Source organism: Lithobates pipiens, unplaced genomic scaffold (assembly GCF_037356315.1).
Source record: "Lithobates pipiens isolate NorthernLeopardFrog02 unplaced genomic scaffold, aLitPip1_a1.2 Scaffold_8, whole genome shotgun sequence".
NCBI classification, from domain to species: Eukaryota; Metazoa; Chordata; class Amphibia; order Anura; family Ranidae; genus Lithobates; species Lithobates pipiens.
In genome coordinates, this window is record NW_027507903.1 from 564,670,784 (window position 1) to 564,690,188 (window position 19,405).

Here is a 19,405-nt window from a genome sequence, read left to right on the forward strand (position 1 = left end):
GATGTCCAGACAGGGATACCGTCGTCCTCACTTTTTGGAGTTGCAGGGTCCTCCTGCCCATATGGCAAAAAGTAGCTGATAAATTGGCCCAAATCACAGGAATACAAGAAACAATTACCCACCAGATGGGCCTTCTGTTTGTGGACCTCCCGGGGGCCGCCCCCCCGGCTCAGAAGCTGGCCCATATGCTCTTCAGTGCGGTGCACTGGACAATTGCCCTGCACTGGAGATCGTCAACGGTTCTTTGGGACAAGATAATAAGATGCATGGAGGCGATCAGGCTTATGGAGAGAATACACCACACTTTAAAGTGGGGTACCCCCTAAAAAAAAAAAATTAAAAGTCAGCAGCTACAAATACTGCAGCTGCTGGCTTTTAATAATCGGACACTTACCAGCCCCAGGGTCCAGCAATGCGGGGGAACGAAGCCCCCCCTCGTTTCCGCTCCACTCACGGCGCCGTCATGCATACTGTGGGCACCCGGCCGTGACTTCACAGCCGGGCACCCACTGCGCGAGTGGCGCGGGGCGCCGTGATACGCCGTACAGTCACCTGGGACACGTGACAGGTCCCAGGTGAATGTGCGGCACGAGGGGAAGTGATGTCACCAGCCCGGGAAAGGAACAAGGCAGACTACGAGGGACCCCCTAACAACAGGTATTTAGAGCTGAGTAAAAAAAATTTTTTTTGCCAATTATTTTTTTTTTTTTTTTTTTTTACAAATTTTAAGCAGCTTTTAATTTTTTGGTGGCAACACCACTTTAATGGATATTGTGCCAATATTTGAAAGAAAATGGCCCTCCTGCTCATCCTTTGATCAGTAAGATTCAAGGTCAATGGTTGTTGTTATGAATAGCGCACATCCGTCGGTGCGCCAGAGCACGACCTTATTCACCCCTCTTCTCCCCTCTCCCCCCCCCCTTCTCCCTTTCTTTTTTGTGTTGTTTTTCCCTTCTTAGGTATGTAGCATCAAGCTAGAGACGCCCCTAAGATATTCTCATTTCAAGAATAACGGAAGTTTTGATTCCAAAATTTGGGCAGTCAAAATTAATACTGATAATGTTATTTTTACTGTGGAGGAGGGGTTAAATAGGGGAGGACTTCCTGTTTGATTGATCTGCCAGTTCCATTCACCTATAGGTGGTGTATAACCCACAATTGTTATGGTTGCTTTGTGTCCCGTGATGTATAATAAAGAAATACTGTTTTTTTTTTTGTTTTTTTTTAAATGTTCAGTCTTTTTTAATTGAGATCGCAAAAAATAAATAAAAAAAAACCCAGGAGGTGATCAAATACCACCAAAAGAAAAAACTCTATAAAATGGCCAGTTTATAATACATAAAGGGGGCAAAATCTTCTGGAGGTAAAGTGGTTAATAATAATTGAATAAAACAATCCTATCCAGAAAATAAATGCAGACAGTAAAAATTGTAGTACTTCCTCACATTCAGTGAAAAGTGACCCAAAGATGGGTAGTGGAGAGGTCTTATCCTGCAGTGGGAAGAATGCTCCTTACACTGGAGGTCCGGGGTAAATGCAAATTCCTAGCAATCTCTGGAGAAACCCTAGGGTTCCACACAACCCTGGCTGAGAAAGACTTATTAACGTGTGTGCAAAGCAGGCAGCCACCAGGTACCTTTACATAGGATCATGAGCACCCTGGGCGTGCCACAGCTTAAATGCGAACTTCAGCTCTGGATGCTCAGCTCTAGTCAACCCCTCTCTCCCAAGCTTCACAAGCCAATCACTGTGATAATCAGTCTTTCTGACCAATAGAAGGAACTACGGAACTTCGTTATCCTGGAGTGTGCAAGTCATTGACAAGCATCCACATTTGGCGATCTAACTCTGCTCTTCCTTATTTGCTTACTGGTCAGTATCTCAATGTAGAGAGCACCCAGGCAAATAGCATTTTTAGCCGGTGGTGTGTTTGCATTACTTTCAGGGCCTGTTTCTTTTTACGTTAGCATTTGCCTACTTAACCTATAAGGTTTCCAGGGTGTTCAGGAAGTGGTACCTGCAACCATTTCCAAATCCTAAGGCCTGGTTCACACTTGCGGTGCGGTTCCAGCTGCGGGTCTACACACATTCCCACAGCCACTTGCACAGGAAAAGCAGGAGATGTGTGTGGGTACCTCTAATCCTAATGGCTCCAGCATACACTGGAAATCACAACAGCCGCTTCCTGCACTGCACTTATGGTTTCCCTGCGGGCTGCGATTTAAAAATCTGAGCAGGGACGTTTCCCTGTGTTTTCCGGAGGCATAGCAGCCACTCTCAAATGAATAGGCTTGCCCTGGCCACACAAAACAAGGCTTGCAGAGCAGCATCAGTGTGAACAAGGCATAACATAAGTTTACTTTCAGTCAACTAAGCCTTAAAAAAACAACCAAATGATACACATGGTCTACAAAAAAACCCCCAAAAAAACACTTCTCTAAACCACGGTAATTCCCTTAAAGTGGACATAAACCCACTCTCATCCTTTCTAAACGAAAGGAACATTGGTTATCTAGAAGGATATACATGCCTCCTGCATGTATACTTATCTGTCAAATGTCTCCCCTCTGTCTGCTATGAGATCCGCAAAACTGCAGATTTTGTGGGTGGGTCTGTTTTCCAGGGCTCAGTGGGTGGAGTCGTGATGTCAGTAGACTCCCCGCCCACCTCTACACTCCCCTTATCAACATGCATTTTCTCCTGTGTATTTCTTACACTGAACTTCTGCTATGATCTCTAACATCCAGTCAAAACCCAGTCCCCACATGACTTCAGCATGCCAAATCCTGGCAGAGCAGCAGAAGAAAGGAGTGGGGGAGGGAATTAAAAAATAATGCATGTCTCTTAGGCTAGTGCATGAGATATGTAAATCACCTGTCACTCACAGCAAGGGGGAGGATTTGACAACGTTTTTCTTGGTTTGTCAAGATTTATCTCTTTGAATAATAAAAGAGGATTGCTCAGAGCTGGATTAACGCTTGATAGGAAATATTATACTCTACATTATAACAGCAAAAAAATAAATAAATAATAATTTTCAGGTTTACATCAACTTTAAAGGAAGCAGAAAATAATTCACTGAAAACAGCATTGTGTATAAAATCTTTTAATAACCTTAGTTACTGTTCTCTATTACAGTCAGGATGGGGTACACAGAAAAACAAACAGATCGAGTTAACAAAACAGCTAGGTCACTGACCTTTTTCAGTCCTCTGAGTAAACCAGAGACGTGAACTATTATTGCAACATCATGTCCCACCACAGGGTGGAGCTAAAGACCAAAATCTCATCAAAGAAAGGGCCTGTAACATATTTTATTAAGTGTTAAACATCCTCTTGTAAGAACGAAATATTGGTTTATATTATACTATACATTTTCACCGAGCTGAATCCTATAAGATGTCCTCTTAAGGAAGGGAATTCCTTCTTACTCTCATTAGCTTAGTTAAAACCCATTTCACTAGATAATCTCTGAATCCATTGACCTCAATGGCATTCATTCATCCATGGTGAGAGGAATCCAAGGAATGTAGTGGAGAATTACTTGAAGTTGTGCAGTTATGTGCATGGGATTGCATTGTCAACACAAGGAGCTGACCCCAGTGTACAGCAGAAGAAATCATGAGCCCTGCAATGTGGAGATGCTGGCCGATGTGATCTGAAAACGAAGGTTTACTACCACATCACCAATAACAGCCAGGATTTAGGAAAGTCACCCATTGGCAATTCAGTGCCAGGCTCCTCCTCTTCCTTCAGACATCCTTAGTATAAGGACTTCGCCACTTCAGAAGTGTGAGGAGCAGTTCTGGTGGAAGACCTAAAGGCAGAGTGAGCAGAACGAAATTCAAGCAGGGCAGGATCTCCAGGAAAGTCTACAGTGGTTTTAGCCCTTGTGACGTCGTCCCACCCCAGCGCTGCAATTACAGGAGCATCTCCTGATACTGGGTAGCTGGAAGTGGATGGGGCAGCAGCAGATTAATCCCCTTTGGGGGAGATTAAGGAGTTAAAGTAGTTTAGTATCGTCCAGCCTTGGCATCACCTATGGCTCCCCAAACATCAAATACAAACTCGTCTGGAAAGGCAAAGTCCCCTAGTGTGCGGTCCAGTGCCTTTGAGAAGTCATCTGGGTTTTGTTTGTCGATGCCCAACTCCACCATGGTGCCAGCTGTGTAAAACAAAAAAGAGACAATGTCATCATCCAACCAATACATATTTTCTACCCTGCCTGCATTCATAGGAATACTTGGAATAGGAGAAGGAGATAAGGGTGTGATGTTTGTGCAATATGAAACATGATCTGAAAGCTGAACTAAGCCTTTAACTGACCAGTCAAATTGTGCGATAATCTGGTATGCAAAATATATATATATATATATATATATATATATATATATATATAGCTCAACAAATCCTAGGTGCCAGGTCTCTATGGCTACCAGAAACTGCGTCCTGGCGCCTGGGCTTCCGCCAGCCTACTCACCACCAGCACTCCCATTGCTATCGCGTATGCTGTTAAAGTTTGCCATCTGCCCCATATGCCTTGCAGACTGACAGTGGAGTGCCAAGTGATGGATGCTCTCTACGATCATGCACCTAGCACAAGAAGTCTGAAAGTGACACTACTTGTCAGGCCGAGTTATCTCCACCAGACGGTTGAAAATCAGTACTGGCCCGTCCCTCTAGGATGATTTAATTCCCGGGCCAGGGAGAGATAGCGGTGTGGCATGCTGACTGTGCACTCTGTGCGATCCGGCACAAGAAGAAGCCTGAAAGCCATACTAATTGTCAGGCAGAGTTATCTCCACCCAACAGGTGAAAGTCCTTTCTGGCCCACCCCTGTAAGATGGCCAGGGAGAAAGAGCAGCGTGGTGTGGGAGTGGATTGTATTGGATGTAAGGTAGTTAAAAGTAAAGTAGTTGCTATGTTTACTGTTTCATGCAAAAATGCTCAGCTGGTATAATGGGTGGACACTTGCTGCAAAATCTTCAAGTCATAAAACCTAGAGTTCTGTTTTGTTCCCAATGAAGCCCTGGTCAGGCTGAGCAAGATGCTAAAACTGCAGAATGTAGGATTTTTTTGGGGATGCCTTTGAAACATAAACCCAAATGGTCTGGATTTTAGGAATATTTTGGCATTTTTGCCCTGGGCACCAAATTACTACTACTCTTCCTCTCCACACACCGACACCCCTGGCCTCTCCTCCAGCAGACTGGCAGAAAAACTTCCACAAACTCCTCTCCCTTAGCACCAGCCAATCCATGTGCACTGTGGGCCACCCCTCCTCCTCTCCGTCAGTCCACGCGCGTGGTGCTGGAGAAGAGCAGGGAGGTGAGCAGAGTCCAGTCCACATAGCGTGCCACACACCACAACACACTCACATCAAAAATCTCAGCGAACAACCTCAAGTGTCAAATTCCCACACCTAGAGGGCCCCAAAGGGACACACATTCCCTGAAACCACCCAGGGAGAAAGCCGCCACACCCAGCAGCATGCCTGGCCCCTGTCCCCTCCATGTGCAAATTCAAAATCTGCACCTCCGTAATCAAAAAAAAAACGGCCAGTCAAAAAAAAAAAAAAAAACTGGCCCCTAGATTCAAAGCAAAATTTTCTAGAATATTATATTAGATATAGATAGTGATGAGATTTAAGTAATTTTTAAATTACATTTTATGCAAGATTTATGTAAATTGAATTCTTAAGGGGACACCGCACATATATTTGGTCTAAATAAAATGCCCCTACCTTCCTGCTCAGTCTTCTCTGACAGTGAAAACTGAGATGTGCAGCTTAGCTTAGAGCAACCCTGTGTGCCAGGACAACTGGCTCCTTCACATGTGCAGGAGTAGCGTCATCCTGCGCCAGCCAATGAAAATGTCAAAAGACTGGTACACAGGGGAAGATGTCTGGGACAGCAAGGGACTGCTGGAAAATTATTAACCCGTTTAGTTATGATTTAAGGGCCCATTCACACTAATACACAGTATGTTGTAGTGCAGGCATTTTTGTGCATTGAAAAGTGTTGTGTTACACGCTTCTTTCATTTTGATTGGGCTGTCAGCAAACCCAGGGACATGAAAAAATACTCTGCAATGCAGTGGGGAATTGCATATGCAATTGTGTTGCAATTTCCTATAACGAAGGTGTGCTGCAGTGCATTATAAGGAAGCATTGCTGAGCAACTAGCTTTGAATGGGATTGCACATCTACAGTGCTTTACTGTGTATTGTGCTGAAGTGCACATTAGCATGATGCTCATTATGGAAGTCTTTAATCCTATAGACTGTTTCAGTTATTAGCCTTGATTGTTAGACAAAAATATTTTTTAAAATCCATGGTTTAAAGCGGAACCCCACTTAAAAGGGGAGGTTCCACCCATTTAAAAGTCAGCAGCTACAAAAAAGTGTAGATGCTGACATAATAATCAGACACTTACCTGTCCCATGGTCCAGTGATGCGGGCACATGAAGCCCCGCTCCTCTCCCCCCTCCTCTCCATGGCGCCGGCATACTAACTGTGAGTGCCCGGCTGTGACTTCAAAGCCAGGTGTGCACTGCGCATGCACGAGCCTCGCTGTGAATGGCCGGGCAATCTTCTGGGACCTGTGAAATCCCAGAAGATTGTAGGGAGGGAGAGGGGGGAGAGGTGATCTTCTTTCCGGCGCCGCTGCACCAAGGGAGAAAGTGGGAGCTGGGTGCCTCTAAAAACAGGGTACCTGCTCCCCCCCCCCCCCCAAAAAATGGCATGCCAAATGTGGCATGTCAGGAGGTCACCAACACTTAAAGCGGAAGTTCCTCTTTTGGATGGAACTCCGCTTTAAGGTCTCCTCCCCCCGCTCCTCTGACATTTGTCATTTTTAATTTCTATGAGGGAGCAGGTACCCAATTTCTCCCTCCCTCCTCTCAGCTGAGAGCCAATCGCTCTCACACAGCATACCATGTGATCAAAAAACAGGAAAATTTGCTACAGTAGCCTTAGTATCTTCCATTCTCACCAAGTTCACGGTCTCTGATTCCCATATAACTTTCCAGCAGGTCGTCCACTTTCTGGATTGCTTTCTCCTCAATGACAGACACCTGGACAGCAAGAATGGACAAGATGTCAACAGAAAACATCCAGTTCTTTCACTCAGTATACTAACATTAGGACTTTACCGCAAATGTTACTCCACTGCTCCTGATATACACACCCCAACTGTTACTATTCCCATCTTACCCTGTACACACAATGGCGACTCCACCCCCAAATATTACTATATTCACCTTTAGCTACCACGACGACTCCACCCCAAATGTTTCTCTACCCCCCCACTTACATACTTTAGCAACTCTTCTCCAAATTATATACTGGGGAAAATTTTATCCCCTGCAGATTTTGTAAGTTTGCTCACATTTGTCTTTCTCCAAACACGGCGAGTCAAGTTAATGCCAAAGAGCTCAATTTTGGTCTCATCTGACCACAGCACTTTCTCTCAATCCTTCACTGAAGCATTTAGATGCTCATTGGCAAACTTAAGATGGCCTGTACATGTGCCTTCTTGAGGAGGGGGGCCTTGTGGTGCAGGATTTCAATCCATGGCAGCGTATTGTGTTACCAATGGTTTGTTTGGCGACTGTGGTCCCAACTGCCTTGAGATCATTCACAAGCTCCTCCTGTGTAGTTCTGGGCTAATCCCTCACTTTTCTCATGGTCATCCATACCCCATGAGCCAAAATCTTGCACGGTGCTCCAGACAGAGGGCATCTGATGGTTATTTTGTATTTCTTCCATTTGCGAAAAATCGCTCCAACAGTTACCTCCTTCTCACCAATGTTCTTGCTGATGGTCCTGTAACCCATTCCTGCTTTGTGCGGGTCTACAATCTTGTCCCCGACCTCCTTTGGCAGCCGCTTGGTCTTGACCATGATGGTGGGTTTGAATGGAAGAAAGATTCTGTGGACAGGTGTTTTTTATACACATAACGAGTTGCCGTTAGGAGCACCTTCTTAAATTGACAGGACTAATCTGTGTACCACATACTGTAGCCAGTCTGTAGGAGCCAGAAAAATTGTTGGTTGGTAGGAAATCAAATACTTATTTCAGGGAAGGCCTTGTATATTTCAGCAGGACAATGCTAAACTGCATATTGCATCTATGACAACAGCATGGTTTCATAGTAGGAGTCCGGGTGCTTAACTGGCCTACCTGCAGTCCAGACCTTTCACTAATGGAAAAAATATTTGGCACATCTTGAAATAAAAAATATGAAAAATAAAAAAAAGACCCAGGTCTTGAGCAGTTAGAATCCTATATCAGGCAAGAATGGGACAACATCCCTCTTCCCAAACTCTAGCAACTGGTCTCCTCAGTTCCCAGACTTTCCAGAGTGTTGTTAAAGTGGAACTTTAGGTAATAATTGAAAACAGACAAACAGGCAGGATTTTTAATGCAGGAGAGATATGCTGTGTCTCTTCTGCATTAAAATTACCTGCCTGCTTGTCTGCCCCTCTACAATGAGCTGCGCACACACAGTTTATTGTAGAAATCTGGAAACATTGAAGCCAACGGAACTCCTGTGCATGTGTGGGAGTGGCGTTATCCTTGCCCAGCCAGTGAACGAGTTGTTGCCAGCAACTGCAAAATTACCTTTTTTCTTGAAATAGCAAATTTTCTCAGTTTAAAACATTTGATGTTTTTTTTTCTATTGTGAATAAAATATGGGTTTATGAGATTGGCATTTGGTTTTATGTTGATTTTACACTGCGTCCCAACTTTTTTGGAATTGGGGTTGTAGTACTTTCACAATAATAATTTCACTATTTGCACCTAGATTCTTCATCATACGCCCTCCAATCTACGCTACCATCCATACCATTACCAGTTCCTCCACAGTGGGTGGCCCTTTGGCTCTGAGACGCAAGGTTCCCTTTCCTGATGATATTCCGGAACTGTTAGCAGAAGAGCTGGAGCGCTGGCCAATCATATCTGGAAGACAATAAATCACAAAACACGTTGGATCTGTGTACACCAAAGCCTAGTGATAATCCTTCAACTGGCAATGTAATTATACTCAATCAATTTATGGCTCTCTTGCGTAATTTATACCCAGGTTTATCAACTCAGATTGACTACTGTCCTACACACATGGCTCCATAAGAACAGACTACACTGTCTGCTTTATGTGACAGATAGAAGGGATTGGCCATTGCTTGTCTGACAAACTGTGTTTATTCCAGCCAGTCTACTGCAGTATGGAAGTACAGGGATATTTAACTAGAGGTCGTCCGATATGGGTTTTTCTCTGGCCGATGCCGATATTTAGAAATCATGGCGGCTTGAAGTCTTTTGAGGAGCTGAGGAGGGAGTATGGTGTTCCTAACCACTTGTTTTTCCGATACCTTCAGATAAGACATGCCCTACAAACACATTTTAGAAATCAAATGGTAGTATGGTGTAAAACCCCTCTTATTCAAAAAGTGGTGAATAGGGAGTCATCTAAGGGATTGATATCTGAGATATGTGCACAGCTCTGCAGTAAATGTATTACTAGGGACGGATTGGTTAGAAATAGAAAGAGGTGGGAAGAGGATCTTGGAGTAAAGATAACAGAAGCACAGTGGAGAAAGATATCAGAAGGTAGTGCCCTGGTCTCAGCGTCCCCTGCACAAAAAACGTCCCAGCTATTTTTTTTACATAGGGCTTATTATACCCCGAAAAAACTTTTTGGATTTGGTTATAGAGTGGACGCTAAATGTCCAAGGTGTCAAGAAACTGGGGATTTGATACATATGATGTGGAAGTGCCCAAAATTATTTAGGTACTGGACAGGAATAGTGGAAGTTATTAACAATACTTTTGGGACCATGCTTAAACCGGGGGAGGAGATATGCTTATTGGGAAAAATAGAAGACAAGAAGATATCGGAAAAAGTTAAAATAGCAGTGATAAGGGGCCTATTTCAGGCACGAAAGTTAATAGCCCAGAACTGGCAATCGGTAAGATCTTCCACGTGTGCAGAATGGATAAAGGCGATGAATGATACTGTATGGAGGGAAAAAGTGGTATACAAGGAACTTTGGTGGTTTTTTAAAGTTGTGGACACCATGGTTGGATAAAATGGGTTGTCCACCATAAAGTGTATCAATGGGCACATGGTAAGAGAGAATTAAACACTGAGGGGATGATATAAGGAAGGGAGAATAGATTAGAAGAGTGACAAAGTAATCTATGTGAGGGAAAGTAGGATAATGGTAATATATTTATTGTTTACTAATTTCACAAAAAAATAAGGCACAGTAAAAAGGTGGTTGAAAGATAAGGCACTAGGAGGGAATGGGGGGGGGGGGGGGGAATGGGAGGGGTTTAAAGGGTTATAGAAAGAATAATGTATGTAGGGAGCTACTTACCGTGACACTGATGGAATTGTGTAAGATTATCTCTTGGTAGTTTCTTTATTCTTAACAGTATGTACATTTTATATGTTTATAAAATAAAAAGATTTAATAATAAAAAAAAAATCATGGCGGTCGACGGCCAATATATGATGCCAATTTTTTTTGGGCCGATATGTTAGGCTGATTTTTTTTTTATTTAATTTTTTTATTTTTTATCCCCCTTAATCTCATAAAACCTAACAGACACCTTTCCCACTGGGGTGTTTTTCAGGCGCTTTTGGGCTAAAAATAGCGCCTGTAAAGTGGCTCCCCTGCAGTCTGTGTGAAAGACAGAGTGCTTTCACACTGAGGCGAGGCGCTGGCAGGATGTTAAATAAAAGTCCTGCAAGCAGCAGGTTTGGAGTGGTGTATACCGCTCCTCCACCACTCCTGCCCATTGATATTAATGGGCACCACTGCCGAAGCGCATGCAATGCGATTTGGCAGCGGTGCTTCACGGGTGCATTTAACCTCTTCTTCGGCCGCTAGCTGGGTTATATGGGCCCCACTAGCAGCCGAATAGCACCTCTAAAATTAAGGTAAAGCGCTGCTTAAACTAGCAACATTTTACCATCAACGCCTGCCCGCTCCAGTGTGAAAGCAGCCTATAAAATAAATACAGGTAGTCAAAACTTTTGGACGAAAAAAAAAAAAAAATGGGCTAACTATACTGTTTTAGTTTTTTTTTTAATCATTTAGTGTATTTTTTTTCCCCAAAAAAATTGCATTTGAAAGACCTCTGTGCAAATGCCGTGTAACATAAAATATTGTAACAACCGCTATTTTATTCCCTAGGATCTCTGCTAAAATATATATATATATATATATAATTTTTTGGGGGTCTAAGTGATTTTCTGGCAGAAAATACAGGACTTTTACTTGTAAGCAACAAGTGTCAGAAAAGATTTAGTCTTTAAATGGTTAAACTGAGAACTCTACACACTGAGATGAGTTCATTCATTGAAGTGTAAACATTGTATCTTTTTGCTCTTTTCTTGGCAGACTGCCCAGAGAGGAAACAAGTCCCTTCTATGAAGACTCAGGCAACTTACACTGACTTCTATTACAGAAGTCATTTCCAAGTTGTGCTGTAGTTCTAAATCGGCCTTTTTATCAGCTCAATCGGCCGATGCCGATTAATTAAAAAGCTGCAAATATCGGCCAATATATCGGTCGACCTCTATATTTAACCATATGGCATATAAGGCTAGTATCCCAGGACAGAGGATCCACTTCAGGGGCAGTATGTAGTATGGCAAATATAAAAGCATTGCAAATGAATGTCACATTTACAGTTTCTAGACAGTCGGGCTTGGGAAAGAAAGAAAGGGAAGAAAAAAAAAAAAAGAACGAAAAAGGAAAAGGGAGAGAACAACAAAAAAGGTAAAGGGAGAGAACAACAAAAAAGTAAAAGGGAGAGAACGAAAAGGATAAGAGAAGGAAAAGGAAAAAAAGAAAAAAGAGGAAGGAAAGAAAGAAAAGTGCAAAACATTGGTTTAAAAATGTAGCCAATAACAAAAGTGGTCTTAGGCTGGATCCACACCTATGCATTTTTAGTGCGTTTTGCAGATTTGCACTGCAGCAGGCTTAACATAGTTTCCTTTTTTTTCCATGAGTTTCCTATGTAACACGTTCTATAGAGCAAATCTGCAAAATGCAAAAAGCACTAAAAATGCAAAGGTGTGAATCCGGCCTTGCACCCCTTAAGCATGAAGGAACTAAAAGGAAGAGAATGGTGACATTGAATCCTCCTCAAAGGATTTAAAAAAAAAAAATTTGCACTGTGTCTGTGGAAATTATATACCCATTCAGTCAAAAGAGCATTTGGGAGGTCAGGTACAGTCACTGGGTGACAAGACCTGGCTCACAATTGGCATTTCAACTCATCATAGCTCAGCCGGGTTGAGATCAGAGCTCTGTGCAGACCATTTGAGTCCATCCACACCAAACTCATCAACCCGTGTCTTTATGAAGCTGGCATTGTGTAGGTAGGGAAATTTGCTAAAACAGAAAATGCCCTTACCCAAACTATTGCCACAAGCTTGGAAGTGCACATTTGTCCTAAATGTCTTTGTATGCTGTAGCATTATCAGTACACTTCACTATAAATACCTCAACTCAATCATTTGGAAGTGGGTCCTCATACTTGGGGCCATATAGGTATGTATGGCAGTGTTTGCCCAAATATTTGGCTTTTAGTGTATGTAGCCCATCTAAGAAAGCAGGACTGCAGTGAATCTTTAATCCAGTGCATACTTTATAGCAAAAACATTCCCAAATCCATAGTTCCTCTTATACACAGACAATCTGGGTGCTGGCTCCTATAGGACGTCTCCATTCTCCATCAAAAGATATGAAAAGATAACAGCTGCACGCCAAACTTAGCTCTTTTTTCTGTATTTATTGATTGTCAGCAAAGTGATTGCAAACATGTCTTCACTGCTTTCCACCACTCCTGGCTTGCTCACAAAGAGAAATCAAGTCTCTTGCCCTACGTTTGTGAGCATGCCAGGGGTGGTGAAATGCATCAAGGAAGAGTGGTTTTTGGATGGAGATATGTTGTATGGAGTAGCTTTGCTGAAAATAAATACAGCAAGGAGAGCTAAGATCTGAGTACAGCTGTTTTCATATCAAGTGGATACCTTGGTAGATTAAGTAGATCAATACCACTGATATTCATAAAGGTAACATTGATTAACAAAGATCAAAAGTGTTTTATAATTAAAGTATAACTGACGGCAAATCTTTTTTTTGGGGGTGGGGGGGGATAGAGTGTAGATGGATTATAGCACCTGTCAGTTTTTATTGCCATCTGTGCCCCATTACGGAGATTCACCCTCTCTATTTGTCCTGTTTACCAATATCATCGAAAGTAAAAGAAAATCCTACATTTTGAGTTGTCCCTAGAAAAGTAATAGAGGGGAAATCTTCCAATGGGGACACTAGTTCTGGTTACCTTGGGGTTCCCAAGGAATTCCCTTGGGGTTCCCAAGGAATTCCCTTAGTGTTCAGGGATTTCCTGTTTTGCCTATTGGACAGGAAGTGAAGGGAAATCTCCCCAATGGGACACAGATGGCAAAAAAACTGAAGGGGTTTATAGCCTTTCCTCTATCGCAAAATGGGAAAAAAATTCAATAATTATATATATACATACATACATACATATACACACACACACACACACACAACGTCTCAATGTATTTGCTTAAAAAAAAGAAAAAAAACATACAACAAATAAATAGAAACAACAACTAGTGAACCAGTTAGCTGCCTAAATGTAGTAAGGTACACTTCTGCCTAGTAGACACGATCAGAAAATCGTACGAAAAATACCATACACAGCTTTTCGAGAGACTATCACAATGTTCATCTGAAATTATCTGAAGGGACAAATATAAAAAATGTTCTCGTACGATACTAGAATGTGCAATTTTCATTTAATCAGTACAGTATTTGTCTGGAAAAAATTATAAGAGCAAGAATACGCATGCTCAAAAACGAAAGAATACAATACAATGCATTAAATCACTTCTGAAGTTGTATTCTGTCATACGAGAACTTCCATGTTTCGTAACCTCTTCATTTTAAATACGAAAATAGCATAAAAAAAAAAAAAGGCGATCATTCGTCTGATATTCTCATCGTGTGTACAAGGCTTAAAGCACTACAGTTCAACCCATGTGCTGCTTTGGTAGCTTTATCTGGGTGTTTTGTTCTCCAAGTTTGATAGGTGTAGTCGATCACCAATAATATAACTATTATAGTTACCAAAGGCCTTCCTGGGTTCACAAAGCTTTAGCATGAAGGTCTTCCCTCGAGTCAACTCTTTCAGGGTTCGGGCTACTTCAAAATGACGGCTACCAATTAAATTCTTCCCATTGATAGATTCAATCATGTCCCCCACATTAATAAGCTGCATGCGGTGTATAATACTCCCTTCTTTAATACGCTGTGGATGACAAGATAAACACTCATTAGACAAAGATCAAGAAACTAGAAATGTGGAGATCAACATACTAAGAAGAGCACCTTGATGAAGGCGTAACCGGCACCGTTGTCAGTTATTGTGAGACCCAGCGAGTCTTCAGATTTATACACCTCAAGCTCCTTCTTTTGTCCTCGTATGTGAGCAAAGATGAAGTCCTCAAGTCCTATCTGACCACCTAGAAGTTTATCCATGTCCAGACGATGAGTGTTCAGGGTACAAAACATCACCTGTTGAAGATGGAACATTGGTTTAGTTAAATCATTTAGAAACTCAGTACCAGTGTTGATGGGCTGCCGATGGAATAAGTTTGGGATGCTTGCAAGATTCACAATTCACGGTCAGGTGCCTATGACCTTCAGTTGACTTCATTCTGACCTGCATTTGAAATGATTCAAGCAGGTTTTGCAATCCCATACAAGTCTGAAGAAAACAAAAACCTGTCAACATAGGCCCTTATGAAATTGTGTTTAGAATTCATGTTATTTTGCACAGAGCAGCTTGGATCCTTCTCTTTTCGGGTCCCCGGGTGGCGCTCCTCCCCATAGAAGCTTGCTATGGGGGCTCCCAGGCCACTGCTCTGCGTGTCCATTCATACACAGAACCGCAGCTCAGCCCCACCCCCTTTCTCCTCATTGGCTCACTGGCTGCGATTGGCTCTTGCTATTGTCTGAGCCAATGGAGCAGGGAGAGTCCATGGATAGCCGCTGCTTTTGTGCACATTGCTTGATTGCGATGGGGCTCAGGTAAGTATTAGGGGGGATTGCTGCACCCAGAAGGTTTATTTTACCTTCAGGAATAGAAGGCATGAAGGTAAAAAAAAAAACCTTGACCCTTTACAACCACTTTAACCACTTCAGCCCCAAAAGGTTTTACCCCCTAATGACCAGGCTATTTTTTGCAATACGCAACGGAGTTACTTTAACTGACAATTGTGCGGTCATGCAACACTGTACCCAAATAAAATGTATGTTCTTTATTGCCCACAAATAGAGCTTTCGTTTGGTGGTATTTGATGACCTCTGCGGTTAAATTTTTTTGCGCTATAAACAACCCCATTTTGAAAAAATAAAAAACACTATATTATTTACTTTCTGCTATAAAAAAAAAAAATCTAATTTCTTCATCAATTTAAGCTAATATGTATTCTGCTACAATTTTTTTTGCTAAAAAGAAATCCCAATAAGAGCATATTGATTGGTTCGGGCAAAACTTATCGCATCTGCAAACTATGGAATATTTTTATGACATTACTCCATTAAATTTTTTTTACTAGTAATGGCAGCGATCAGCGAACTGCGACACTGTGGCGGACAAAATCGGACACCTGACACTTTTTTTTGGGAACTAGTGACATTATTACAGCGATCAGTGCTAAAAATATTCACTGAGACTAGCAGGGAAGGGGTTAACATCAGGGGCGATCAAAGGGTTAACCGTGTTCCCTGGGTGTGCTTACTAACTGTGCGGGGGTTGGCTCTGACTGAACACAGAGATTGGTGTTCCTGCTTAGCAGAAACACAAGATCTCTATCTTCATCCCTGTCAGACCAACGATCTGCCTCTCTGAGGAACAATCACGGGTGGCTGGCGGACATCGGATAAACTGGGCCTGCTGATCGGCATTCCCTGTGTTCAATCAGTGCATGAACGCACCTCTGGCGGGATGTGAGCCTTCCAGTGGCTATTTCACTAAACAACGTACAGGTATGTTTCTTACAATAGAGCCGACCTGCCACAGTACATCTGTGGTAGGCAGTTGGCATGTAGTTAAGCAACTTATTGCTTTCATGAGTTTCAATGGTAACCGCACCTATAGCATTTATGGCTTGGCAATGAAGCTTTTATAAAGTGTTATCTGGGTGCTGGAGAAGAGGCAGCGGGGGTTCCTGCACCCCAGAATGCACAGGGAAATAGAGAACTAGGACAGAGCAGCTCCAGCCACTTCCTGTTGGTACAGAGCAGCTGCGTGGTATCACATTTGCTTCTGTGTGCGGGCAAACACATCCAAGCCAGCAATACTGACAGTGCCAGACAGAAGCAGGAGCACCGAGTATTATTACCAGCGGCAAGCAGAGTTGAGCTGAACCAAGGCAAGTGTCAAAGAGATCAGAGTTTACAAGTCCATCTGGCAGGGAATTCACAAAAATGTCTGCTATCATTTTATTTATCTGTAATAACGTAATCACTTGTTTTTAACAGCTGTATTGTACTGTTAAAAGAGGAAGTAAAAAAATAAATAAACACCCTGCAAAACAAAGGCATAATGAGCTAGTATGCATAGCATACTAGCTCATTATAAATTACTTACCTGAGCTCAAAGCCCCACATGCGTGCAGGAGCCGCCACTAACGGCATGATTGCCATTAGAAACGGCACGTTCAGTGCGCCTGCACGCTGTTGTTTACGGGGCATGTGCTGTAGACATCGTGCCTGTCTTTTGCAAATATCTCCTAAACCGTGTAGGTTTAGAAGATATTTCATGGACCTACAGGTAAGCCTTAATCTAGGCTTACCTGTAGTTAAAGGTCCTCTGTAAGGGTTTACAACCACTTTAAACTTTTAATAAACAGATCTTTTTTTTTTTAAATGTCCGCTATCACACCTCAACCTAACCACGCCTCAGGGCAGATCCTTTTCACTTCCTGTTTCAGCATTTCCCTAGAGAAAAACAAAACTTTCATGGGTGTTTAACAAGCATTTTCCAATGCTTCACAAACACCACAAATACGTCATAAATGCTGCAGGCGCAATAATGAGCATTACTTCAGTCTTCATAATCAACACAAGTCTAAAGGAGCCCTAACACAGCCATGATGTCTAAGGACTAGTGGGCTGCATTATTTTACATTTTGTGTTCTTGTGTTTGGAGACATCATTATTACTCATAGATTAATGTGGCCATACACACAGTGACTGTCACACATTCAGATTTTTGATCACGGTTTCACATAACATGCACAGCGAATATTTCGTGTATATTGGACAATCATGTATTCTGGAGTACACAGTAATGTTTAGGCAGCAAAGCATGACACAAATGTATAGCTGTGCTGAATCAACATGGACTGACAAAAAACATCCCCCCTCTGTATTAAACAGAAATAGTTCATCCTGCACACATGCTGTGAAAAAGGATTTCTGACGAAACGCGTAGGCTACAGTCTATACTCATTAAGATAGCTATACAAAAAAAATAAAATTGTTTGAGGTTCACTGAGTTGCCAGCTATCTATTCTGCTGACATACTGTGACTTTTCAGACTGAATGACCTCTTTATGCGTCTGGTGATTTTTTTATTTTTTTTTTAACAGAAAATTTTATTAGACAAATCAGCATTACATTGCAAAGTACAGTAGATCCGATATTACACAGTTGTAGAAAGGAAAAAAAAAACACCTTCATCCAGTAACCATTCTTAAATCAATAATCCAGCAGTCTGGTGATTTTTTTTAATGTAATTCTCTTATAAAAGCAAGATTATAGGCCAATGGTCTCAAAACTGCGGCCCTCTGCTTGCCTTTACCTGGCCATTGGGGCAGTTTTCCTCTCACAGATACAAGACACTATTCCAATCACTGACACCAAAGATGAGGCATAATTCCTCCCATTGATACCAATAACGGAGCACTATTTCTCCCACTGACACCAACAATGGGGTATTCAAAAGAGATAACTAGCTAAGGGGGTACCACATCCAATATAAACTGTTAGAAAATAGTTTTGGACATTTGAGCGGACTTTACCAGTACCATAAAACAACAATATATAATTTTACAAAAAATTGATTTATTAAATGTTACAAAATGGATAAAAAAAGTGTACGGAAATAAAAACAAGAGCTACATTACATGGTAGGAATCAATAGGAGGGCGGCCCTAGATACTGTGGAAAAGGAAATGGTCACCTTGATGTAGTGTTACTGCTCTGTTCTGCCGGTCCTGTGAGTACCTTGTGAAGATGCAGCCACTATTAATATATTTTACCCCGTACTTATTTATATATTTTTCATTACACGTTTGTCTTTTTCAGATTGGGGCACTAGGAGGCATTTTGTGATCGGTTTTGATCTAGTGATCTGGTCACGCCTAGGTAGCTATGCAAGTTGTACCCCATATACTTTGTCCCCATACTATCTATGGGGTTTATATTATTATTATTATATATGACTTGTCTGCATCTGTCATCCTTTTGATGAAGTTTTTGATAATATTCTTTTTCCCATGCCAAATCCCTTTGCTTGCGGTCAATGTAAATAGGTCCTGAAGAAGCGTCAGCGAAACGCTGACCTTGTTGGACTTGGCAGTATAGGGAATATATATTTTTATATCTTTATAATTCTCGGTTTTCATTTACATACACTTTTACCCACTTTGTAATAATTAATAAACCAACAATGGGGTACTATTCCTCCCGCTGACACCAACAATGGGGTACTATCCCTCTCACTGACATAGATTAGGCATTATTCCTCCCACTGACACCAGCTTCCGCCCCCCATAAAGTCTGAACTGGCCCTTTGGTTAGAAAGTTTGGAGACCCCCTGATATAGACTGTCACTTCTAACCCCTTTCTGAACCTGCTAGTTTCCTGGTTGTCATGCTGATCCTCTATTGTCGATGCGTTCTAGGTTACGGACCCATTGCAAGCATGCAGAGCAGGAGTTCTGGTTTCATGAGCTGCAAATCTGTAGCAGGTCATTGATAAAGCTGCACGATTCTGGCTAAAATGAGAATCACAATTTTTTTGCTTAGAAGATAGATCACGATTCTCTCACAATTCTCATGGTGTAATATCTTTCACATTAAAACAAAAATATATTTTTTTTTAAATGGTTTCCTTTTTTTTTTTTTATTCATTGAAGTGTACTTTTTCCCCAAAAAATTACATTTGAAAGACCACTGGGCAAATACAGTGTGAATATTGTAGCAATTGACATTTTATTCCCTAGGGTTTCTGATAAAAAAAAAAAAAAAAAGATAGATTATATATATATATATATATATATATA

General features: G+C 41.8%; 1 protein-coding gene across 3 annotated transcripts in view; it reads right to left on the reverse strand.

Moving 5' to 3' along the window:
* Positions 1-3,090: 3,090 nt before the first annotated feature.
* Positions 3,091-19,405, reverse strand: part of GIPC1 (GIPC PDZ domain containing family member 1) — a 52,412-nt gene continuing 36,097 nt past the window's right edge. For 2 of the 3 annotated variants that reach the window (XM_077470098.1, XM_077470099.1), the window contains exons 3-7: positions 14,440-14,625; positions 14,179-14,359; positions 8,850-8,962; positions 6,993-7,074; positions 3,091-4,165 (exon numbers count right to left, since the gene is read on the reverse strand). In XM_077470098.1, the coding sequence (XP_077326224.1) occupies positions 4,014-4,165; positions 6,993-7,074; positions 8,850-8,962; positions 14,179-14,359; positions 14,440-14,625 (714 nt within the window). In that variant the 3' untranslated portion in view covers positions 3,091-4,013. The remainder of the gene's footprint in view (positions 4,166-6,992; positions 7,075-8,849; positions 8,963-14,178; positions 14,360-14,439; positions 14,626-19,405) is intronic. The other variant, XM_077470100.1, reaches the window with a different exon arrangement.